Source organism: Myxine glutinosa, chromosome 2, assembly GCF_964187855.1.
Source record: "Myxine glutinosa chromosome 2, kmMyxGlut1.1, whole genome shotgun sequence".
Classification (NCBI taxonomy): Eukaryota; Metazoa; Chordata; class Myxini; order Myxiniformes; family Myxinidae; genus Myxine; species Myxine glutinosa.
Genome location: NC_136262.1, coordinates 182,859,966 through 182,885,683, shown reverse-complemented (window position 1 = coordinate 182,885,683; position 25,718 = coordinate 182,859,966). Strand labels below are relative to the sequence as shown.

General features: G+C 42.7%; 2 protein-coding genes across 3 annotated transcripts in view; one reads left to right on the top strand and one right to left on the bottom strand.

Moving 5' to 3' along the window:
- Positions 1-1,996, top strand: part of RLBP1 (retinaldehyde binding protein 1) — a 31,316-nt gene extending 29,320 nt beyond the window's left edge. For both annotated transcript variants that reach the window (XM_078772031.1, XM_078772032.1), the window contains one exon: positions 1,445-1,996. In XM_078772031.1, coding sequence (XP_078628157.1) covers positions 1,445-1,603 — 159 coding nt within the window. In that variant the 3' untranslated portion in view covers positions 1,604-1,996. The remainder of the gene's footprint in view (positions 1-1,444) is intronic.
- The window catches only part of HAX1 (HCLS1 associated protein X-1), a 28,157-nt gene continuing 4,223 nt past the window's right edge, over positions 1,785-25,718 (bottom strand). The window contains exons 4-7 of the mRNA XM_068106645.2: positions 18,730-18,781; positions 7,472-7,590; positions 7,130-7,205; positions 1,785-2,116 (exon numbers count right to left, since the gene is read on the bottom strand). Coding sequence (XP_067962746.2) covers positions 2,061-2,116; positions 7,130-7,205; positions 7,472-7,590; positions 18,730-18,781 — 303 coding nt within the window. The 3' untranslated portion in view covers positions 1,785-2,060. The remainder of the gene's footprint in view (positions 2,117-7,129; positions 7,206-7,471; positions 7,591-18,729; positions 18,782-25,718) is intronic.

The following is a 25,718-nucleotide window of genomic DNA, read 5'->3' as shown; positions in this document are numbered from 1 at the left end:
CCTAACAGTTTCCCCGATTCACCCGATCCCCGAACGTTGGCCGGATCGCGCCACAGATATTCAATATGGAAAAGACAAAAGCGACACGGATGTGAAGAAGAAGAAGAAGAAGAAGACAAAAAGGTTGGAAATACGAATATAATTTATTTATATTTACAGGCTCAAAGAAACCAAGGAGAAGGAAAGATAATAATATAAAATAGACAGAGGGACGGACCAGAAGGACACAGTGAAAATCGCTAGCTTACCTATGCAGTCTTAATTAACCCAGGACAGAACAAACAGAACAAACTCACGTACACAAGAAGGATGGAATGGCAGGAATGAATGCTGGAAGGAGGAATGGGAAGGTTCAGCTGGGGCAGATGGTTCGGGCTTGATCCCGCACGGGACATCGGCTGGACCTCGACGGCCACCGATGCCACCGCTATCTGGTTCCCGCGGGGTAACGGGTTGAAGCTGCCTGGTGGAGTCAACGCTGCTTGTGGAGCCAAAGCTGCTTCTCTGGCCCACCTCAGGACGCGTCTGCCGTCTCTGGCGCAACTGCTTGTAATTTACCTTGAACCTTCTCTCCCTCGTAGGACCTTGCGCACGCCCTTTTATAACGCCTCCGGCGATCAAGCCGCCGGCCTTTAGGACACGCCCATCGGTGTGCTCACCTCGGCCCTGGTTGGTCGCGCGACCCTTTGGCTCCGCCCTTGATGACGACGGGCGGGCACACCTTTCTTCCCCGACCCGAGCACATGTTCAATGGTGGTTTTGGAGGGGATGTAATATTGGCAAACGAGGCTTGGCCATGACGAAAGGGGAAATGGAGGTTTTGGGAATGGGAATGAAGAATGAAGGGAATCTATCTTATTTCACTTGGTGCAATGGAGTGTCATTTTAATGGAAGACAACGCCTTAACCTAATACACAGAAAAAAAAGAAAAAAAACACCTTTAGAGGACATTTTTTCCCCGCAAGCGGGGGTTGGCCTTTTTCGGGGACCGTGGTTGTTGTTGTTTTTCGGTCCCCTTTTTGAAGCAATGTTTTACGGTCGGATGCCCTTCCTGACGCCAACCCTTTTTGCCGCCTTTAATGACAAACAGGGAATTACCAGTGAACTGGTACTCAAATTAGCCGACCTCGGAAGGATGACAGGCTGAGTCAACCGCCCTGGCGTTAATTCAGCGATCGACCGGGATTCGAACCCAGGATCCTAGGATCCTAAGCTGGCACCCTAGCCGCGAGCCCAACACCAGGGTTCAAACCTAATACACAGAATAAGGAAATAAACTACTGAACAGGGATATTATAGTGTCCTTCAATGTATGCTTTGACATTACCTGGAGTATGTATGCTTCAATGTATGGAGGACATTAGAAGCCCTGCAGTATAAAACTTTTTAGCTCATACATTCATTGTTACAAATGCAGATCAATGTCTCACTGTCCTTGTGCAGATACATGTACACAGCAATAATCTGGATGATTTCTACATCGAGTTTGATCCGGACATTTTGCCAGAAGACTTTGGAGGCAGACTACCGAAGTACGACGGAAAAGCCACAGCCGAGAAAGTGTTTGGAGTGCAAGAGGACAGCGAAGACACTGCACTCTAAGGCCTGTTTGGTCCGTGACCCTGCAGGTGCATCCAGTCATCCCTAATGGTGTTTGCTGTCCAGTCTGAGCTTAAACAAAAAAGAAAATTACCTCCATGGGTGCAGGGTACAAACACCACAGGATTTTGGAATAAAACAATGAATAGTTACAATCTTTTACTTCGAAACAAGCACACGTGGATGATATTTGATAAATGTCCTTTATTTGTCAAATTTAAATTGCATCAAAGTGCTATCAATAACACTTGCCTAACCATCACATTTTTACACAAATTTCCATCTCATGCGGTTGGTATCAACAGAAATCTCATGTACAGTGCTATGTACAACTTTTCACCACATATTGGGCCAACTTCACTTGTGCACAAAACAACAACAAAATGGATGTAATAATTGCAAGATAAATGCTCATCGTGTCAACGAGTGTCTGGTCTGACCTCGGGGTCCCACAGTCCGTTCACTTACGAAAGAGCCAGCTCAGAATATTGTCTTGGTTAGAGGGTACGTGTTCATCTATGAAAACACCAACAACATTATTTTGTAATACCTTTTATGTCTCACACAAGGAAGAAGTACAAGGCTCGTGATGGGGGTAATTTACAAAAACAGAGTTTATAATCGTGTTACTATCCTAATTTTCTATGATAATCCGATTCCACAATTGGTAGATCAACCACAAAATAAAGATGTGCAATTTAAATACAATGCAAATTCAGTTTCCATACCATACACAGAAAAGACTTCATTATCAATCAAGACTAAAGACACTTGTGTTAACAATGAAAGAATGAAATCAAAATAAAGATTGCATTTTGGAACCACATTATCAAGACCAAAAATAAATATATCAATGGAGAGAACAAAAGCAAACTAGAACTGCCACTTTATAACTGCTGGCAGTGATGACCGGTTTCCTCCACCTTCCTGCTTTCATATTATTATTATTACACACACACACACACGCACGCACGCACACACACGCACACACGCACGCACGCACACACACGCACACACACACACACACACACAATTTTTTTTCACTCCATCAATTTATCCCTAGATGATGCTCAATAAATTTCATCCTGTTCGGATGAAGTTTTGTACTCGTCAAATTATGACATCATAATGGAGGCACCTCTGACATCATTCACAGGGGTTATTGTCCATGGATAGTTCTTTAGAATGAGCCATGTCTCAATCTTTTCTACGCAGCGCTTTTGGAGATACAGAGGTGCAAAGTTTTTCGGTTTTTCCAAAATGGGGCCAGTACCACGTCACCTACAACGTCATATTTACCATTACAAATTCTGCATGCCGAGGGCTCCTTTGGTGAAAATTTCCTGTCCATCGGTCAAACCATTGCAGAGAAAATGATTTTTAAAGAAAATAAACCTGAAAAATCGCACTGCCATAATCCGTGACATGGCATGAGAACCTCTTGCAGAGTTTCTTCTTCTTCGTCTTCACACAATAACTTATAGCTTCCAGACCGTAAATCCAATCATCTTGAAATTTTGCGCACTTATTCCACTTCATGAGTTCTACTCTATTATAAAGTTTCATGTCGATCAATGAAGTGGTTCAAGAGATATAATTTTTTAAAGATTTTAGTTCAATTAGTTACAGCTGCCAATCCATGTGAGCTATCGCAAATTCCAAAAGGGCGTCTATGCATGCCGACATGTGGAACATAATTGTGACGTCTCCATACGATATGATCAAAAATGACGGAGGACCTAGGTTTTAAAGGTTTATGCTTCAAAATGTAATAGCTCCTAAACCATGTGACTTATGATGTCATGCTCGCTGAACTTTTGGTTTGTCATGGGTATGCGATTCTGCCTGCAAAGTTTGGCCTCGATCTGTTCAGTCATTTCAGAGAAAATGTGTTTTTAGTGGTTTTTCAGGCTTTCCACTTACAATATGGCGGCCGAACCACGGGACCTACGTCATTATAATTTTTTTTCTGCATCAATTTATATTGATGATGATGCTCAAGAAATTTCATCCTTATCGGATGAAGCTTTTTACTTGTCGAATTATGTCGTCGTCATGGAGGGACCTATGACATCATCATTCATATATGTTATTCTGCATGGAGAATTCTTTACAATGAGACATGTCTCAATTTTCTCTGTGCAACACTTTTTTTAGATATAGAGGTGCAAAGTTTTTCGGTTTTTCCAAGACGGTGCCTGTACCACGTGGCGTGTGACATCATAATTACGATTAAAATATTCCACAGGCAGAGGTGCTCCTGTGGTGAAAATTTCCTGTCAATCAGTCCAACTATTGCAGAGAAAATAAAAGTTTTAACCTTCCCACATGGGGAACGTTTGTGTAAAGTTCCCAGTCAATATCTTCAAAGATTAGGGTGGAGATAGGATTTAAATTTATGCTTAAAAACGTCATAACTCCTGAACAATGACGTACGACATCATCATGCGGGAACTTTTTGTTTGTCATGGGCATGCGATTCAGCAAGCAAAGTTTGGGCTCGATCTGTTCAGCCGTTCCAGAGAAAAAGGGGTTTTCGTGTTTTCACGAAAAACAATATGGTGTATGTGGGGATTTGACATATGACGCTGAATTTTTTTTGAACCTAAATTTTATTTAAACCACGGTCATGTAAATAAATATAATATTCGTGGCATCAAGGGGTCTATTTGTCGCATTCTAACTTCGTAATGTTAGCACTTTTAATATCGTAAATACACATGTTTTTTGGTCCCATTGCAGAGTTCTTTAGAATGAGCCATGCCTCAATTTTTCCATTGAGCCGTTTCAGAGATATCGAGGGGCAAAGTCGAAGGTGTTTTCCAAGATAGCGGCCATACCATGTGTCCTATGACGTCATTAAAACCACCGTTTAGAGGCCATTTTTCCCCGCAAAGCGGGGGTTGGCCTTTTCGGGGACCGTGGTAGTTGTTGTTTTTTGGTCCCCTTTTTGAAGCAATGTTTTACGGCCGGATGCCCTTCCTGACGCCAACCCTTTTTGCCGCCTTCAACGACAAACAGGGAATTACCAGTGAACTGGTACTCAATTAGCCGACCTCGGAAGGATGACAGGCTGAGTCAACCCCCCTGGCATTAATTCGGCGATCGACCGAGATTCGAACCCAGGATCCTAGGATCCTAAGCCGGCACCCTAGCCGCTAGCCCAACACCAGGGATTTAACTAGAACGACACTCAGTGGAGCGCATACCTCCGCCAGGCTGAACAGTTTATGGTTTCTATCTCACTGATAGGCCGAATCTGGATTCGGACCTGAACCAAAATCTAATGGGCTTGTTCTCGTCACCTAACAAACTCGTCCACCAAGTTTAGTCATAATTCGTCCACAACTTTTTATGCCTCCACCCTCGAAGGTGGCTGGAAGCATTGTGTTTTCGGGTTGTCCATCCGTTCATCTGTCCGGGCTATACCTCGTTTTTCTCAGCAACCATAAGTCTGATTAAGACGAAACTTTTAGGGTAGGAGTGACACCCATGCAGAATGTTTTTATCACAATTGTGAGGTCATAGGTCACGTGGTATGGCCGCCATCTTGGAATAAACACAAATAATGAAAATTTTATTTCTCAGAAACCGCTGAATGGAAAAATTTGAAACTTGGCACATTATCAAGTACTCCGAATGTGGAACAAAAGCATGATAATGATGACATCATAGGTGAAGTGGTATACCAGGAAAAAATGTTTTAATCCAATTCCTTATCCTAAAAATCTGAAATTGCATGCACATGATCGATGACCCATTTGTATTTAAATATTACATTTATGACATCATAGGTCACATGGTTTGGCAGCCATATTGGATTTAACCGAAAACCTTATAAAAACATCTTCTCCCAAACCACCAAAACGATGGACTCGAAACTTTACGTGTGCCATTGACTAGGCATGGCGATTAAAAGATCATGAAAACATCATTGGTCACACAGTGTGGCAGCCATATTGGATTGCAGGGAAATAAAAAAAATTATATCTCTGAAACCATTTACCCTATCGATGTGAAATTTTACAAATATCATCTAGCACCACTGTTGCATATATTTTGAAAATAATGACATCATAGGTCATGTGGTTTGGCAGCCATCTTGGTTAGAAAAACGAACCTTATCCGATCAACACGACACTTCACAAACGTGATCCTCTACCCATACATATGCAGTGTGTACATTTTTCATGTAGTGTGGCAGCCATATTAGCTTGAAAGCCGATATTTCAAAAAAAATCCCTTCTCTGAAAGCGCTTCGCCGATCGAAGTGAAACCTATGAAGGCTGGTGAAAATGTGATGCTTCAAAACAGCTGAAAGGATTAAATCAAACTTGTTTATTTTTAGGACAGTGAAAGAGGGCATCTACCCGTTGTGGGACTATGCGGAGGCATATTGGCGACACAGTCGCATTGCTCTTGTTTAACTATGTTATATACTACTTTTAACTCTCCCGATGGTAAAGAATCACTTACAAAATTAATTTCTCATATCCAAATCCATATTCAGATCTTAACCAAAATTGAATCCATACGGTCTTGTCGCGTACCCAATCTATCCACCAAGTTTCGTCCAAATCCATCCACACCTTTCTGAAATATCCTGCTATATATCAGTTTTAGCCCTATCTCCCAATGGTGAAGAATCACTTCAAAAATTAAATAACTCACATCCGAATCCATTTTCAGATCTTCACCAAAATTGAACCAATTCTTCCTTGTCACACACACACACACACACAATCTATCCACCAAGTTTCGTCCAAATTCGTCCACAACTTTTTGAGATACCCTGCTATATTTCGTTTTAAGCCTGGTGTTGGCTTAGCGGTTAGGGTGCCGGCTTGGGATCCTAGGATCGAATCCCGGTCAATTGCTGAATTAACACCAGGGGGGTTGACTCAGCCTGTCATCCTTCCGAGGTCGGCAAATTGAGTACCAGTTCACTGGTAATTCCCTTTGTGTCACAAGAGGCGACTAACAGGGTTGGCGGGAGGAAGGGCATCCGGCCATAAAACATTGCTTCAAAAGGGGACCAAAGTGCCCGAAAAAGGCCAACCCCTGCTCTGCGGGGAAAAATGGCCTCTAAAGGTGGTTCTGCTATATTTCGTTTTGGCCCCATCTCCCAATGGTGAAGAATCGCTTAAAAAATTCTACTCGCCGGATCCGAATCTTAACCAAAATCTAATCATTTCGTCCTTGTCACATAACCAGCCTCTCTGCCAAATTTCATCCGAATCCTTCTACAACTTTTTGAGATATCTTGTTCACAGACAGACAAACAAACAGACATGGGTAAAAACAACTTCCATCCACCTTTGGTAGTGGAGATAAAGAATGGAGAATGGAATGAAGAAATATTCATTTCCTAAATAAGAGGTTCTGCTTCGGGGCCAATCTATTTAGGAGATAAAATGGCAGAACATTTATTCAAAAAGGCCAGAAGTATCAATAAAAATGGGAGAATTCATAACACAAACCGAAGCTCGTCATGTTTGCACGTTGTGTTGTATTAGTCAAAGGACACACCTCTTGTTGGAGGAAAGTGTTTCACAGTAGTTTGCTTTCCCTCATCGTTATAAACGGTGCGGCGTTCTTCAATAGCCTGCAGAGACATATTGCAGAGACAACTATGAATGTGCATCAGCCTCCCCCTTCTCCCTCCCCTTCTCCCTCCCCCTCCCCTCCCCTTCTCCCTCCCCCTCCCCTCCCCCTCCCCTCCCCCCAGCAGTGCACACTCCAAGCAGGATTGTTATTCTTGCTCGTTTAAATATCTAAAGAAACTTGACCAACGTGGTTGGTTTTCGCCAGAAAAAAAACTATTACGTTTCAGAGATGTAATTTGAAAGGAAAATGAAACAGTGCTCCTACTCCATCTGGAAGAGTCTTTCTGATGATGGAGTAGCTTCGGAAAATCGATGTCTGTGGCTCTTTGGGAAGAAGTTCTTTGAAACCACCAAGTCCCTCTGAGGATAATCGCTTGTCCAGATCTTATTCAATGTGTGTGGACATTCACGTTGGAAGCAAAGAAAAAAATGAGTGGAGGGAAAAAGGGTAAACAAAAAAAGTTAAGTGAAAGTTCAAGAGGATAAATTGTACAAAAAGATCAGTTAGACCGACTCATGAGCCATCACGTACTTTGTGAAGCAAAAATGACTTCTCCTGGCTTGTTTTTAGGATCTATTTATCATGCAGGAGCTAAAACACAAATATCGGCAGGTTTACAAACAACCAAAGGGTATGGGGAGTGGTGTGGATGTGGACAAGAAGGAAAGCTGGATTAAAATAAAAAATGAGTAACAATGGCCCAGAGAGGAACATAATGAGAAAGAATCTACGTATGTTGAAGAGATCATATATGTGCAAGGGTGAGCGTATGAGGTAGTGATGGGCAGCATATTTCAAAGACTGAAGAGAGGAGGCCAACCCAACAGGCACATGAAGACTTATTCCACAATGGAGAGGCTAAGGGAATCGATGAATGTAGGTGAGGCAAGCCGAAAAGACTTCAGGAGGTTAAGCAAGTGTGGGTTTATTGTAGGACTTGTGCAATCTGGGGTGGCTTTGAGAGGGAAGAGAGAGCAGGGAGAGAAAGGCCACATGTAGAGAGAGCAGGGGTAGAAAGGCCAGATGAAGAGAGAACATGAGGAGAAAGGCCAAATGTAGAGAGAACAGGAGGAGAAAGGCCAGATGTAGAGAGAGCAGGAGGAGAAAGGCCAGATGTAGAGAGAGCAGGGGGGAAAGGCCAGATGTAGAGATCGCAGGAGAAAGGCCAGATGTAGAGAGAGCAGGAGGAGAAAGGCCACATGTAGAGAGAGCAGGGGTAGAAAGGCCAGATGAAGAGAGAACATGAGGAGAAAGGCCAAATGTAGAGAGAACAGGAGGAGAAAGGCCAGATGTCGAGAGAGCAGGAGGAGAAAGGCCACATGTAGAGAGAACAGGAGGAGAAAGGCCACATGTAGAGAGAGCAGGAGAAAGGCCAGATGTAGAGAGAGCAGGGGGAGAAAGGCCAGATGTAGAGATAAGATAGCAGGAGAAAGGCCAGATGTACAGAGAGCAGGAGGGGAAAGGCCACATGTCGAGATAGCAGGGAGAGAAAGGCCAGATGTAGAGATAAGATAGCAGGAGAAAGGCCAGATGTAGAGATAGCAGGAGAAAGGCCAGATGTAGAGATAGCAGGAGAAAGGCCAGATGTACAGAGAGCAGGAGGGGAAAGGCCACATGTAGAGAGAGCACGGGGAGAAAGGCCAGATGTCGAGATAGCAGGGAGAGAAAGGCCAGATGTAGCGAGAGCAGGGAGAAAAAGGCCAGATGTAGAGAGAGCAGGGAGAGAAAGGCCAGATGTGGAGAGAGCAGGGGGAGAAAGGCCACATGTAGAGAGAGAGCAGGGGGAGAAAGGCCAGATGTAGAGAGAGCAGGAGGAGAAAGGCCACATGTAGAGAGAGCAGGAGGGGAAAGGCCACATGTAGAGAGAGCAGGGGGAGAAAGGCCAGATGTGGAGAGAGCAGGAGAAAGGCCACATGTAGAGAGAGCAGGGAGAGAAAGGCCAGATGTAGAGAGCAGGAGGAGAAAGGCCAGATGTAAAGAGAACAGAGAGAGAAAGGCCAGATGTGGAGAGAGCAGGGAGAGAAAGGCCAGATGGAGAGAGAACAGGGAGAGAAAGGCCAGATGTAGAGAGAGCAGAGAGAGAAAGGCCAGATGTAGAGAGAGCAGGGAGAGAAAGGCCAGATGGAGAGAGCAGGGAGAGAAAGGCCAGATGCAGAGAGAGCAGGGGGAGAAAGGCCAGATGTAGAGAGCAGGGAGAGAAAGGCCAGATGTAGAGAGCAGGGAGAGAAAGGCCAGATGCAGAGAGAGCAGGGGGAGAAAGGCCAGATGCAGAGAGAGCAGGAGAAAGGCCACATGTAGAGAGAGCAGGAGGAGAAAGGCCAGATGCAGAGAGAGCAGGGGGAGAAAGGCCAGATGTAGAGAGCAGGGAGAGAAAGGCCAGATGTAGAGAGCAGGGAGAGAAAGGCCAGATGCAGAGAGAGCAGGGGGAGAAAGGCCAGATGCAGAGAGAGCAGGAGAAAGGCCACATGTAGAGAGAGCAGGAGGAGAAAGGCCAGATGGAGAGAGAGCAGGAGGAGAAAGGCCAGATGGAGAGAGAGCAGGAGAAAGGCCAGATGGAGAGAGAGCAGGAGAAAGGCCAGATGGAGAGAGAGCAGGAGGAGAAAGGCCAGATGTCGAGAGAGCAGGGGTAGAAAGGCCAGATGAAGAGAGAACAGGAGGAGAAAGGTCAGATGTAGAGAGAACAGGAGGAGAAAGGCCAGGTGGAGAGAGAACAGGAGGAGAAAGGCCAGGTGTAGAGAGAACATGAGGAGAAAGGCCAAATGTAGAGAGAACAGGAGGAGAAAGGCCACATGTAGAGAGAGCAGGAGGGGAAAGGCCACATGTAGAGAGAGCAGGGGGAGAAAGGCCAGATGTAGAGATAGCAGGGAGAGAAAGGCCAGATGTAGAGAGAGCAGGGAGAGAAAGGCCAGATGTAGAGAGAGCAGGGAAAGAAAGGCCAGATGTGGAGAGAGCAGGGGGAGAAAGGCCAGATGTAGAGAGAGCAGGAGGGGAAAGGCCACATGTAGAGAGAGCAGGAGGGGAAAGGCCACATGTAGAGAGAGCAGGGGGAGAAAGGACAGATGTAGAGATAGCAGGGAGAGAAAGGCCAGATGTAGAGAGAGCAGGGAGAGAAAGGCCAGATGTAGAGAGAGCAGGGAGAGAAAGGCCAGATGTGGAGAGAGCAGGGGGAGAAAGGCCAGATGTAGAGAGAGCAGGAGGAGAAAGGCCAGATGGAGAGAGAACATGGGGAGAAAGGCCAGATGTAGAGAGAGCAGGAGGAGAAAGGCCACATGGAGAGAGAGCAGGAGGAGAAAGGCCACATGGAGAGAGAGCAGGAGGAGAAAGGCCAGATGGAGAGAGAGCAGGAGGAGAAAGGCCAGATGTAGAGAGAACATGAGGAGAAAGGCCAGATGTAGAGAGAACAGGAGGAGAAAGGCCAGATGTAGAGAGCAGGAGGAGAAAGGCCAGATGTAAAGAGAGCAGAGAGAGAAAGGCCAGATGTGGAGAGAGCAGGGAGAGAAAGGCCAGATGGAGAGAGAACAGGGAGAGAAAGGCCAGATGTAGAGAGAGCAGAGAGAGAAAGGCCAGATGTAGAGAGAGCAGAGAGAGAAAGGCCAGATGTAGAGAGAGCAGGGAGAGAAAGGCCAGATGGAGAGAGCAGGGAGAGAAAGGCCACATGTAGAGAGCAGGAGGAGAAAGGCCACATGTAGAGAGAGCAGGGAGAGAAAGGCCACATGTAGAGAGAGAGCAGGGAGAGAAAGGCCACATGTGGAGAGAACAGGAGGAGAAAGGCCAGATGTAGAGAGAGCAGGGAGAGAAAGGCCAGATGTAGAGAGAGCAGGAGGAGAAAGGCCAGATGTAGAGAGAGCAGGGAGAGAAAGGCCAGATGCAGAGAGAGCAGGGGGAGAAAGGCCAGATGTAGAGATAGCAGGGAGAGAAAGGCGAGATGTAGAGAGAGGAGGGAGAGAAAGGCCAGATGTAGAGAGAGCAGGGAGAGAAAGGCCAGATGTAGAGAGCAGGGAGAGAAAGGCCAGATGCAGAGAGAGCAGGGGGAGAAAGGCCAGATGTAGAGAGCAGGGAGAGAAAGGCCAGATGTAGAGAGAGCAGGGAGAGAAAGGCCAGATGTAGAGAGCAGGGAGAGAAAGGCCAGATGCAGAGAGAGCAGGGGGAGAAAGGCCAGATGCAGAGAGAGCAGGAGAAAGGCCAGATGCAGAGAGAGCAGGAGAAAGGCCACATGTAGAGAGAGCAGGAGGAGAAAGGCCAGATGGAGAGAGAGCAGGGGTAGAAAGGCCAGATGAAGAGAGAGCAGGGGTAGAAAGGCCAGATGTAGAGAGAACAGGAGGAGAAAGGTCAGATGTAGAGAGAACAGGAGGAGAAAGGCCAGGTGGAGAGAGAACAGGAGGAGAAAGGCCAGGTGTAGAGAGAACATGAGGAGAAAGGCCAAATGTAGAGAGAACAGGAGGAGAAAGGCCAGATGTAGAGAGAACATGAGGAGAAAGGCCAAATGTACAGAGAACAGGAGGAGAAAGGCCAGATGTAGAGAGAGCAGGAGGAGAAAGGCCAGATGTAGAAAGAGCAGGAGGAGAAAGGCCAGATGTAGAGAGAGCAGGAGGAGAAAGGCCACATGTAGAGAGAGCAGAAGGAGAAAGGCCACATGTAGAGAGAGCAGGAGGAGAAAGGCCAGATGTAGAGAGAACAGGAGGAGAAAGGCCACATGGAGAGATAGCAGGAGGAGAAAGGCCAGATGTAGAGAGAACAGGAGGAGAAAGGCCAGATGTAGAGAGAGCAGGAGGAGAAAGGCCACATGTAGAGAGAGCATGAGGAGAAAGGCCAGATGTAGAGAGAGCAGGAGGAGGAGAAAGGCCAGATGTAGAGAGAGCAGGAGGAGAAAGGCCAGATGTAGAGAGAGCAGGAGGAGGAGAAAGGCCAGATGTAGAGAGAGCAGGAGGAGAAAGGCCAGATGTAGAGAGAGCAGGGGTAGAAAGGCCACATGTAGAGAGAACAGGAGAAAGGCCAGGTGTAGAGAGAACATGAGGAGAAAGGCCAGATGTAGAGAGAACAGGAGGAGAAAGGCTACATGTAGAGAGAGCATGAGGAGAAAGGCCAGATGTGGAGAGAGCAGGAGGAGAAAGGCCAGATGTAGAGAGAGCAGGAGGAGAAAGGCCAGATGTAGAGAGAGCAGGGGTAGAAAGGCCACATGTAGAGAGAACAGGAGGAGAAAAGCCACATGTAGAGAGAGCAGGAGAAAGGCCACATGTAGAGAGAGCAGGAGGAGAAAAGCCACCTGTCGAGATAGCAGGAGAAAGGCCACATGTAGAGAGAACAGGAGGAGAAAGGCCAGGTGTAGAGAGAACATGAGGAGAAAGGCCAAATGTAGAGAGAACAGGAGGAGAAAGGCCATATGTAGAGAGAACATGAGGAGAAAGGCCACATGTAGAGAGAGCAGGGGGAGAAAGGCCAGATGTAGAGAGAGCAGGGGGAGAAAGGCCACATATAGAGAGAGCAGGGGTAGAAAGGCCACATGTAGAGAGAGCAGGAGAAAAGCCACATGTAGAGGGAGCAGGAGAAAAGCCAGATGCAGAGAGAGCAGGGGGAGAAAGGCCAGATGAAGAGAGAGAGCAGGAGGAGAAAGGCCACATGTAGAGAGAGCAGGAGGAGAAAGGCCACATGTCGAGAGAGCAGGGAGAGAAAGGCCACATGTAAAGAGAACAGGAGGAGAAAGGCCAGATGAAGAGAGAACAGGAGGGGAAAGGCCAGATCGATGTAAGCTTGTATAAAATAGAGTACACAAACTTGCCACCAGTGGGAGAATGATAGTCCTTGAGAATTTCCCTCTTGTCTTGATACTCATAGCGCAGATATCGTTGTTTCAGACAGTCTCAAAATGAGCAAGGTGCGAAACAGGAGCATCAGCCCAAAGTGGGGAGCTATACTCCATAGAGTGCGATATGAAAGCCTTATACAGCTTGATGAGCTCAATGCAGCTCACAAATGCCTTATTAAAATATCCAGATGGTGACTAGCCTTTGATGCAAGCTTGGAAATATGATCTGTCATATCTCGAGCGACGGGGCTTGCTTTGATCTCTCCACGGCATCAAAGTTTGAGTGTTTTCCCGTTCGTTTCTTTGTCAAATTTCCGCTGCGTATTTTGTTGTGTATGTGTTATTGTGTGTTTCTATTTGGTTTTGGTTTTGTAGTTGTTGCAAATTTGTGTGTAATTAGTCGTTTCTTTGTCTGCGCCTCGTGCGGCCTGGTGTCTCGTGCGGCCTCCTCGTCTCGACTTGTGCCCCGCCCCCTATATTCTCGTTTGTTCTTTCACCTCTGCTCCTGCTTTCTCAAATCCACGTTCTCACTTAGAGACTTTTCCCAGATTGTTTTCATGGTTTTGTTTAAATATTTATTTAAATATGTTTAAACCGCAGCGGTGATCCCCCCCCCCCCCCCCCCCCCCCCAGGATTTCCATGTTTTAAACGTTTCCCAGTGTGTACCCTGGATAAGAATAGGTACGCCGTATCCCTGCGTGTCGTAGGAGGCGACTAAGAGGGTTGGCGTCAGGAAGGGCATCCGGCCATAAAAAACATTGCCTCAAAAAGAGAACCATGACAATTACAACTACATGTGGGCAGGGTACAGCCCGAAGTGGAGATCGGTTTCTGAGGTTTGGGACATGGAATGTAGGGACAATGACAGGGAGATCAGGAGAAGTGGTGGAAGTATTGGTCAGAAGAAGAGTGGACATATGTTGTGTGCAAGAGACGAGATGGAAGGGAAGTGGTGTGAGAATGGTGAAGGGTAGTCAGGGACAGAAATACAAGTTTGTGTGGCAAGGGTGCCTGGAGGGCGTGAATGGTGTTGGTGTCCTGTTTTCTGAGGAGTTTGTAGACAGTGTGGTGAGTGTGACTAGAGTGAGTGATAGGTTGATGATGGTGAAAATGATGATTGGAAAGCTCTTGGTGAACGTCATCTCGGGATATGCTCCACAGGTTGGTCGGAGCGATGAAGAGAAGGACAAGTTCTGGTGTGCGATAGAGAAGCTGATGGAAAACGTGAAAGATGAGGAAGTTGTTGTGGTAGGAGGAGACCTAAATGGACATGTGGGAAGGAGTATGGATGGTTTTGACGGAGTTCATGGGGGTTACGGATATGGTGTGAGAAATGGAGAAGGCGAAAGGATTTTGGAGTTTGCTGATGGAGCTGATTTGTTGATTTGTAATACTCAGTTCCAGAAAGAGGATAATAAGCTTGTTACATACACGTCAGGTGGGTCGACGACAACCGTTGACTACCTGATGGTGCGTAGGCGAGATAGGGGGCACCTCCGAGACACAAAGGTAATCCCGGGGGAGGAGGCTGTTTCACAGCACCACTTGGTTGTCTGCGACGTAAGGGTGAAAGGTGCGAGGAGAGCTCGGCGGGTGAAGTACCAACAGAGAATGAAGGTGTGGAGGTTGAAAGAGGTGACAGTAAGGGAGGCATTAAAAGAGAGGCTGAGTAGGGTCGAGGATGATGTGGTTGAGCTTGAAAGTGGTTGGATGTCAATGAAAGCTAGTCTGTTGGGAGCCGTTGGTGAGGTATGTGGATGGACAAAAGGACCACAGAGGCACTCGGAAACATGGTGGTGGGATGATGAAGTTGGAAAGAGGATTGACGAGAAGAGGAAGAAGTTCAAGGAGTGGCAGAAGGCGAAGGGTACGGGAGCAGAAACAGCAGAGCATGAAAGTTATAAGGCAGCCAGGAAGGCTGCAAAGAAAGAGGTAGCAAAGGCGCAGGAGGCATGTAGGAAAATGTTCGGAGAACGCTTGGATTCGGAAGAGGGTCAGAGAGCGGTATTCAGGATTGCAAAGCAGATAGCGAAAGAGATGTGTGATGTGATGGGGGTGAGCTGCTTGAAGGATGAAGTGAGACAAATCGTTGTCGACCCAGATGGAATTAAAGGAAGAAAAGATATATGGAAATGCTGTTGAATACAGAGAATGAATGGGATGGCAACATAGAGAGTAACCCAGTTTTAGGACCGGCAGAGAAGATAACTGAGAAGGAAGTTGAGGAAGCGATAAAAGCAATGAAGGGTAGAAAAGCGGGAGGGCCGACGGGAGTTGTGGGAGATATGTTGAAGGCAGCAGGAAGTTGGGGTGTGAAGAGAATGACAGAGATCTGTAATCTGGTGGTGAAAGAAGGCCGCATTCCAGTGGTTTGGGAACTGAGTACCCTCGTCCCTCTATACAAGGGGAAAGGTGACCCTCTGGAGTGTGGCTCGTACCGAGCGATAAAGTTATTGGAGCATGGAATGAAGGTATTGGAAAGGGTGTTGGAGAGGAGGATAAGGAAGAAAGTGAAGATCGACGAAATGCAGTTTGGATTTATGCCAGGAAGAGGAACGACAGACGCGCTTTTCATTGTGAGGCAGTTGCAGGAGAAGTACATGGAGAAGAGGAAGAAGTTGTTTCTTGGGTTTGTTGATCTGGAGAAAGCATTCGATCGGGTTCCACGCAAAGTATTGACATGGGCATTGAGGAAGTTAGGAGTGGAGGAATGGTTGATCAGAGTAGTGATGGCAATGTACAAAAGAGTGCGCACAGCTGTAAGGACGAAGGACGGGAACAGTGGTGAGTTTGAGGTGAAGGTGGGAGTGCATCAGGGGTCGGTACTAAGTCCACTACTATTTGTAGCTGTGATGGAGGTGCTGGCTCAGAACGTAAAGGAGGGTTTAACGTGGGAGTTGTTGTATGCAGATGATCTGGTGTTGATTGCGGAAAGTATGGATGGACTGAAGGAAAAGATAAACACGTGGAAGGAATGTATGGAGACAAAAGGTCTGAAGGTGAATATCGGAAAGACGAAGGTGATGGCAAGTGGTAAAGCATGTGGTGAGGTGGAAAGAACTGGGAAGTGGCCCTGTGCTGTGTGTAGGAAGGGTGTCGGAGTGAACTCCATTCAGTGTACAATGTGCGCTGAGTGGGTTCATCAAAAATGTAGTGGTCTGAGAGGGTCATTAACCAGTGTGGCAGCTACATTCAAATGTAAGGTGTGCACAGAGGGAGCTGCAGATGGAGGAAATGTTGAGTTGGATCTTGGAGACGGTGTGAAGCTGGAAGGTGTGAAAACATTTTGCTACCTCGGAGACATGCTGAATGGAGAAGGTGGATCAGACTCGGCAACGGTTGCTCGAGTGAGATGTGCATGGAAGAAGTTTCGGGAATTGAGTGGCGTGCTGATGATGAGGGGAGTGTCGTTGAAGCTGAAGGGAAAGGTGTATGCTGCATGTGTGAGAAGTGTTATGATTTATGGGAGCGAGACATGGGTAATGAACGTAGAGCAGCAACGAAGGTTGGAAAGGGTGGAAATGCGAATGGTTCGACGGATGTGCGGAGTATCGTTGAGAGAGAGGAAGACAAATGATGAATTGCGAAAGATGATGGGAATAGAGCCTGTGATTGATGCTGTGAAGAGGAACAGGTTGAGATGGTTTGGTCATGTGTTGAGGAAGGATGGAAGTGACTGGTTGAGAAGAGTGATGGAAATGAATGTAGAAGGAAGTAGAAGACGGGGAAGACCGAGAAAGACTTGGCTAAAGATGGTGGAAGAAGAAATGCGGGCAAGGGGGTTAACAAGGAGAGATGCAGAAAATAGGGCAAAATGGAGAAGATTGTCATGGGGACCGCAAGGCTAACCCCCGCTCTAGCAGGGAAAATGGCCTTTAAAATGCATGTTGTGTTGTTGTATATAAATCGATGTGTCAGATAGTGAGGCCAATAGGTTCCAGGGACTTCACGTTTTCTAGTGGCTGTCCATAGAAGTGAATTGGATAGTTTGATTTCTGATCCTTATGCATAGTCAGTGTGAGACTTGTCAGTGTTGATCATGCAGATGACCAGGGGCTTTCTTTGTCCAGTTGTGACAAAAGGGATTCAGCAGTGGTGGGCCTTTCTTTCACAAGTGTGATGTATCGTTCTCCACAGGATAGAGTCATCCTCAAAATGGTAAAGTTGGTATTCACAAAAATCAGGCAGATCATTGATATCGATTAAGAATAATGTAGTTCTGAAGATGACGCCTTGTGGAAACCCAGCCAGATGAGAAAGGTAAGAGGAAAGGACACATCAAGGGCCACCCACTGAAATCACTTGAGAAAACCAATTGAAACCACCACCCAGGGAATCTTAAAAACACTTGAGCTCAGGGCTCTGAACTACAAATCTAGGCTAGATACCAGGCAGTGGTTTGAAAGTATGAGAGGTTATATAACACATGGATAATACAAAGAAGAAAAGTGCATGGTTATTTTCCTGCCCCTTGTTAAAGAAAGACGCGTGGAGCGAGTGTTAATAAGGACGTTACATGAGACTAGCATTTGTAAGTACATGACTTCCTCAATATACGGACATTCAATACCGGAAATGAGTAATTAGGGATTCAATTTTGACATATGGAAGTAGGAATTGCACTAAGAAATTTGCAACTACAAATTTTTTTTTTTGAGAAGAAATTAAAAAAGAAGCTTTTCTTTACCCGATTGTGTGTTTTATTTAACTTTTTCAGGCGCATTTCATACCTGGCCGTTTGTCACTGTGTTTCATACAAGGCCCCCATGCATCACTTCCCCTCATGGTCAATGGCCTGTGTGACTTAGTCTCCTCTGGTTTTCACACTCGTTCAAGACTATAAAGTGCTTCACCCTCGATTATGAGTAAATCCATTACTTTCGAGGTTAAACTTGATAAGGGTTTGACGAGGGTGAAAAACGGACATCGCGGAAGTGATAGGCCTTCACAGTGTGCATAATAAAAGACTAACGACAAAATAAGAGCCAGTGCTCCGCAAGTAACACACCTCTGTCAGCCACCTCTTCAGAAACAACCCCTCAGTCTTAAGACATTTAGCATTTGAATAAAGTGTGTTGCATTAATGTGTGTATTTTTTATGTCATTGAGTTAAGATTTGGTCTGTAGAAACCTATCTCCACTTATATAATGGGAGTATATGGGATAATTAAATTAAATATATGGAAATTCACCTAACAGAGAGAGTTTAAGAAATGTGACCCTTCCGTATAATTGAGGGATTACTGTAAAAGATAACAGAACAGAGTAAGTGAAGAAAAGAAAGGAGAGCCGGGAGCAGAGCACCCGGTAGAGCACCATTTATAGGAAGCGAAGAAAGAGGAACAGAAACATAAAATCTTTACACAAAACATCAAAAATACAAGTTCTTCAAGATGGGTACATGCAACAATAAAATGAAAGAACAAGAAGGAAGATAACTTGGAGAACAGTACCATGCTTCTTCTCCGAAGAACCGGAAGACATATACCCATAAAAACAGACACAAGAGCTGAAACTCGTGAAATTTAAAACCTTAGAAATGCAACAACGTGACTCCTCTAACAAAGACCTTTCTTTGGAGATTGCCATCAAACAAAGTACATAAAGGGGTTATTGTGTGGATGACTGACAGGCATTTCATCTTTATATAAATAGAGAAATAAAAAACAAGAAATTGATATTTGTACTAAAGACAGACAACACACACACATCATTTACCATTATCTTCTTTCACAAATGGGCTTGGCATGCGTTTCTCTGGAGTGGTGCCCTATTGTGCAAACAAAACATGAAACAAAGATAATTCTGAATCAGTTAAAAATCGAATAAGATGGAATGGTTACATATGATGGCAGAGAAATACTTTTAAAATGAAATACAAACAAGTCAAACAAGTAATACAAAGAATGGATTTGCCTTTCACTTAGCAAGATTAAAACCATACATGTGACTGTTTATAATGTTTACTAACCCTAAAATAAACAAAATATCATTACATGTGAGGCATTATAAATCAACTGCATTTCCAGCTCCATGAACATAAACAAAGTACATTTATAAATTCATAAACCCAAACAAACTGCATCTATAAATGCATAAACCAAAGCAAACTGCATTTATAAACCCAAACAAACTGCATTTATATATCCATAAACCCAAACAAACTGCATTTATAAATTCATAAACCCAAACAAACTGCATTTATATATCCATAAACACAAACACACTGCATTTATATATCCATAAACCCAAACACACTGCATTTATATATCCATAAACCGAAACAACTACATTTATATATCCATAAACCCAAACAAACTGCATTTATATATCCATAAACCCAAACAAACTGCATTTATATATCCATAAACCCAAACAAACTGCATTTATATATCCATAAACCCAAACACACTGCATTTATATATCCATAAACCCAAACAAACTGCATTTATAAATTCATAAACCCAAACAAACTGCATTTATATATCCATAAACCCAAACACACTGCATTTATATATCCATAAACCCAAACAAACTGCATTTATATATCCATAAACCCAAACAAACTGCATTTATAAATTCATAAACCCAAACAAACTGCATTTATATATCCATAAACCCAAACACACTGCATTTATAAATTCATAAACCCAAACAAACTGCATTTATATATCCATAAACCCAAACACACTGCATTTATATATCCATAAACCGAAACAACTACATTTATATATCCATAAACCCAAACAAACTGCATTTATAAATCCATAAACCAAACAAACTGCATTTATAAATTCATAAACCCAAACAAACTGCATTTATATGTCCATAAACCCAAACAAACTGCATTTATATATCCATAAACCCAAACAAACTGCATTTATATATCCATAAACCCAAACAAACTGCATTTATATATCCATAACCCAAACAAACTGCATTTATATATCCATAAACCCAAACAAACTGCATTTATATATCCATAAACCCAAACAAACTGCATTTATAAATTCATAAACCGAAACAACTACATTTATAAATTCATAGACCGAAACAAACTGCATTTATAAATTCATAAACCGAAACACACTGCATTTATATATCCATAAACCGAAACAACTACATTTATATATCCATAAACACAAACAAACTGCATTTATATATCCATAAACCCAAACAAACTGCATTTATATATCCATAAACCCAAACAAACTGCATTTATAAATCCATAAACCAAACAAACTGCATTTATATATCCATAACCCAAACAAACTGCATTTATATATCCATAACCCAAACACACTGCATTTATATATCCATAAACCCAAACACACTGCATTTATATATCCATAAACACAAACAAACTGCATTTATATATCCATAAACCAAAACAACTACATTTATATATCCATAAACACAAACAAACTGCATTTATATATCCATAAACCCAAACAAACTGCATTTATATATCCATAAACCCAAACAAACTGCATTTATATATCCATAACCCAAACAAACTGCATTTATAAATCCATAAACCAAACAAACTGCATTTATATATCCATAACCCAAACACACTGCATTTATATATCCATAAACCGAAACAACTACATTTATATATCCATAAACCCAAACAAACTGCATTTATAAATCCATAAACCAAACAAACTGCATTTATATATCCATAACCCAAACACACTGCATTTATATATCCATAAACCCAAACAAACTGCATTTATATGTCCATAAACACAAACAAACTGCATTTATATATCCATAAACACAAACAAACTGCATTTATATATCCATAAACCCAAACACACTGCATTTATATATCCATAAACACAAACAAACTGCATTTATATATCCATAAACCCAAACAAACTGCATTTATATATCCATAAACCCAAACAAACTGCATTTATAAATCCATAAACCAAACAAACTGCATTTATATATCCATAACCCAAACAAACTGCATTTATATATCCATAAACCCAAACAAACTGCATTTATATATCCATAAACCCAAACAAACTGCATTTATATATCCATAAACCCAAACAAACTGCATTTATAAATCCATAAACCAAACAAACTGCATTTATATATCCATAACCCAAACAAACTGCATTTATATATCCATAAACCCAAACAAACTGCATTTATAAATTCATAAACCCAAACAAACTGCATTTATATATCCATAAACCCAAACACACTGCATTTATATATCCATAAACCCAAACACACTGCATTTATATATCCATAAACCCAAACACACTGCATTTATATATCCATAAACCCAAACACACTGCATTTATATATCCATAAACCGAAACAACTACATTTATATATCCATAAACACAAACAAACTGCATTTATATATCCATAAACCCAAACAAACTGCATTTATATATCCATAAACCCAAACAAACTGCATTTATAAATCCATAAACCAAACAAACTGCATTTATATATCCATAACCCAAGCACACTGCATTTATATATCCATAAACCCAAACAAACTGCATTTATATGTCCATAAACCCAAACAAACTGCATTTATAAATTCATAAACCCAAACAAACTGCATTTATATATCCATAAACCCAAACAAACTGCATTTATATATCCATAAACCCAAACAAACTGCATTTATATATCCATAAACCCAAACAAACTGCATTTATATATCCATAACCCAAACAAACTGCATTTATATATCCATAAACCCAAACAAACTGCATTTATATATCCATAAACCCAAACAAACTGCATTTATAAATTCATAAACCCAAACAAACTGCATTTATAAATCCATAAACCAAAGCAAACTGCATTTATAAATTCATAAACCCAAACAAACTGCATTTATAAATTCATAAACCCAAACAAACTGCATTTATAAATCCATAAACCAAAGCAAACTGTATTTATAAATTCATAAACCGAAACAACTACATTTATAAATTCATAAACCGAAACAACTACATTTATAAATTCATAGACCGAAACAAACTACATTTATAAATTCATAAACCGAAACAAACTGCATTTATAAATTCATAAACCCAAACAACTACATTTATAAATTCATAAACCGAAACAACTACATTTATAAATTCATGAACCGAAACAACTACATTTATAAATTCATAAACCGAAACAAACTGCATTTATAAATTCATAAACCGAAACAACTACATTTATAAATTCATAAACCGAAACAACTACATTTATAAATTCATAAACCGAAACAAACTGCATTTATAAATTCATAAACCGAAACAAACTCTACATCTATAAATCCAGAAACCCAAGAAAACTGCATTTTAAAATTAATAAACCTAAACAAACCACATTTATAAATTCGTAAACACAAAAAACTACATTTATAAATCCATAAATACAAGTAAACTGCATTTATAAATTCATAAACCGAAACAAACTACATTTATAAATTCATAAACCGAAACAAAATACATTTGTAAATACATCACTCATGTATAATCTGCGACAATAAACCGATATATTTACGGGCAGGTCACCGGGTATTTTTTTTTTTTTTACTCGTCTAGTTTCCACGTTAGACCGGACTGCCAACTTTGATGAAAACCTACATATAGTTCGACAAGAAAAAAAAAAAAATTACAGCAAATCCTCGCCATTTGTGGTTCCAGGCTATCACCTCGAGCAGTTGGGAAAAACCATTTCCTCGAGCTCAGGTTAAATTCTCTAATGTCTCGTTAATGTATGTATATTACAGTCAAGTGAAAAAGTAAGTACACCCCATGTAAAGTTTTGACTTTTTCAACATATTTCAACATACAGCTATTTGATCTTCATTTCAACAATATTGATAGATAAAGGTGATATAATATAACAAATATCATGAAACATTTACATTTTGTAGCCCATTGTATAATTTAAATAAACATAAATGTAAATTTCGCATGTGGAAAAAGTAAGTACACCCTTGGCTCTAATAGGTCGTATTGCCCTATGGCAGAAACAACCTCAAGTAGGCGTTTATTATAACTGTCTACCAGTCTCTGACATCGACTGGGAGAAATTTTTGCCCACTCCTCCATGCAGAATTCTTTCAGCTGTGCGATGTTTGAGGGGTTTCTTGCATGCACAGCTCGTTTCAAATCCCCCCACAACATCTCAATGGGATTTAGATCTGGGCTTTGACTTGGCCATTCCAGAACCCTCCATTTCTTTCTTTTCAGCTATTCCTTGGTGGATTTACTGGTATGTTTAGGGTAATTGTCATGTTGCAAGGTCCACCTTCGGTTGAGCTTCAACTTTCCGACAGATGGCCTCACATTATCCTCACGCACCCTCTGGTACAATGAAGAATTCATAGTGGATTATATGATGGTGAGCTGCCCAGGCCCTGATGCAGCAAAGCTGCCCCAAACCATAATATTTCCACCACCATGCTTTACATTTGGTATCAGGTTCTTGTGGTCAAATGCTGTCTTTGGTTTTTGCCAAACATATCTTCTGGTACTGTGGCCAAATAGCTCTACCTTTGACTCATTTGTCCAGAGCACATTGTTCCAGAAGTGCTGGTCTTTGCCTAGGTGTTCATTGGCAAACTTTAGTCTTGCCCTGATGTTCTTTCTGGACAGCAAAGGTTTCCTCCTGGCACACCTCCCATGTAGATCAAATTTGTGCAGCCTCTTTCTAATGGTAGACTCGTGCACTTTGACATCAACAGTGGCAAGAGCTACCTGTCGGTCCCGTGATGACATTCTGGGGGTTCTTAGAGACTTCTTTCAGCATCTTGCGGTCTGCTTTCGGGCTGAACTTGCTGGGGTGGCCTGGCCTGAACAAGTTGGCAGTTGTTTGGAATCTTCTCCACTTGTAGATGATCTTCCGGACAATCGAATGATTGATTTCAAATTGTTTGGAGATCTTTTTAAATCCCTTCCCAGACTCGTAGGCATTTATAACCTTCTTTCTGAAGGCCTCAGAGAGCTCTTTTGATCAAGGCATGGTGACGCCATACACTTCAACAACAAAGTGCAAACCAAACTCAATGTCTGAGGTTTAAATAAGACAGGTTCCTCCAAGATCCTCTCTAACGATGTTCTAATCATTTGCACCTGAGCTGGTGCACCTCATTCTAATTTTAGGTATTTGAAGGAGTGATAAATGTAGGGGTGTACTTACTTTTTCCACATGCGAAATTTGCATTTACGTTTATTTAAATTATACAATGGACTACAAAATGTAAATGTTTCATGATATGTGTTGCATTATATCACCTTTATCTATCAATATTGTTGAAATGACGATCAAATAGCTGTATGTTGAAAAAGTCAAAACTTTACATGTGACTGTATACTCGTATATACCGATTATACCGTACGTACATATATGTACAGGGTGAGCCAGAAATATGGTCATTTTTGAAATTCGTGTGAAGGAAATAAAAAATTGTACTTCTAAATAAATGCATCCATGATATTGAAGTACATAACATGAATTTTTTTTTTTTTTTTTTTTTTTACCAATTTCGTTTTATTTTTTGCAGGCAGAACACACTTGAGTGACCATGTGGAACTGGTCGGGTTTAGAACGCGCTTTCGCTATCAAAGCTTTTTACAAGAATAATGATGGTGCAACTTCTGTACAACATCAATTCAAACTCCATGGAAATGTGCCATCTGTTCGTGCTATCAAGTTATGGGTTCAGAAGTTTGAGAGGACCGGTTCAACTTTAAAAGAGAAACAGCCAGAAGCACCCAAATCAGTAAGAAGAACCACCTTTAGAGGCAATTTTTCCCTGCAAAGCAGGGGTTGGCCTTTTTCGGGCACCATGGTCCCCTTTTTGAAGCAATGTTTTATGGCCGGATGCCCTTCCTGCCACCAACCCTGTTCGTCGACTCTTGCGACACACAGGGAATTACCAGTGAACTGGTACTCAATTTGCCGACCTCGGAAGGAAGACAGGCTGAGTCAACCCCCCTGGCGTTAATTCAGCGATCGACCAGGATTCGAACCCAGGATCCTATCAGTTCAAATCAGTTCCAAATCAGTAAGAACGGCACAAAACATTGAGCATGTAGGGGAATCAGTTTTGAGACGTCCGCATCGCTCCAGCCGAAAGCATGCATCAGCCTTAAGAATTTCTCACACTCGCTACGCCACATATTGCATAAGGATTTAAGCTTTTATCCCTATAAAATTCAAACTGTCCAGGAATTAAGCCAAGATGATGAGATTGCCCGCTAGAATTTTTGTGAGGGAATGCTTTCATTTATGGACGGAAATGAAAACCAAAACATTGCTCACAATTTGTTCATGTCTGATGACGCACATTTTCATGTGTGTGGCTGTCAACAAGCAAAATACTCGTTTTTGGGCACCAAAAAATCCAAGAGAAATGCACACGAAACCGTTACACAGTCCCAAAGTCACAGTGTGGTGTGCACTTTCGTCGTTTGGCATCATTGGGCCTTACTTCTTTGAGAACGATAACGGAAATGCCATCACTCTTACTGCAGCTCGATATACCGTAATGGTTTCTAACTTTCTCTCCAGGGAATTAAACAGATTTGCAGGAGTGAGACGTGGTTTCAGCAAGATGGTGCAACCTCCCACACCACCAGAGTGTCTATGACTACTGTAAGGGCGCTCTTTCCAAAAACGGCGATATTCTATGGCCAGCGAGGTCACCTGATTTGACTGCA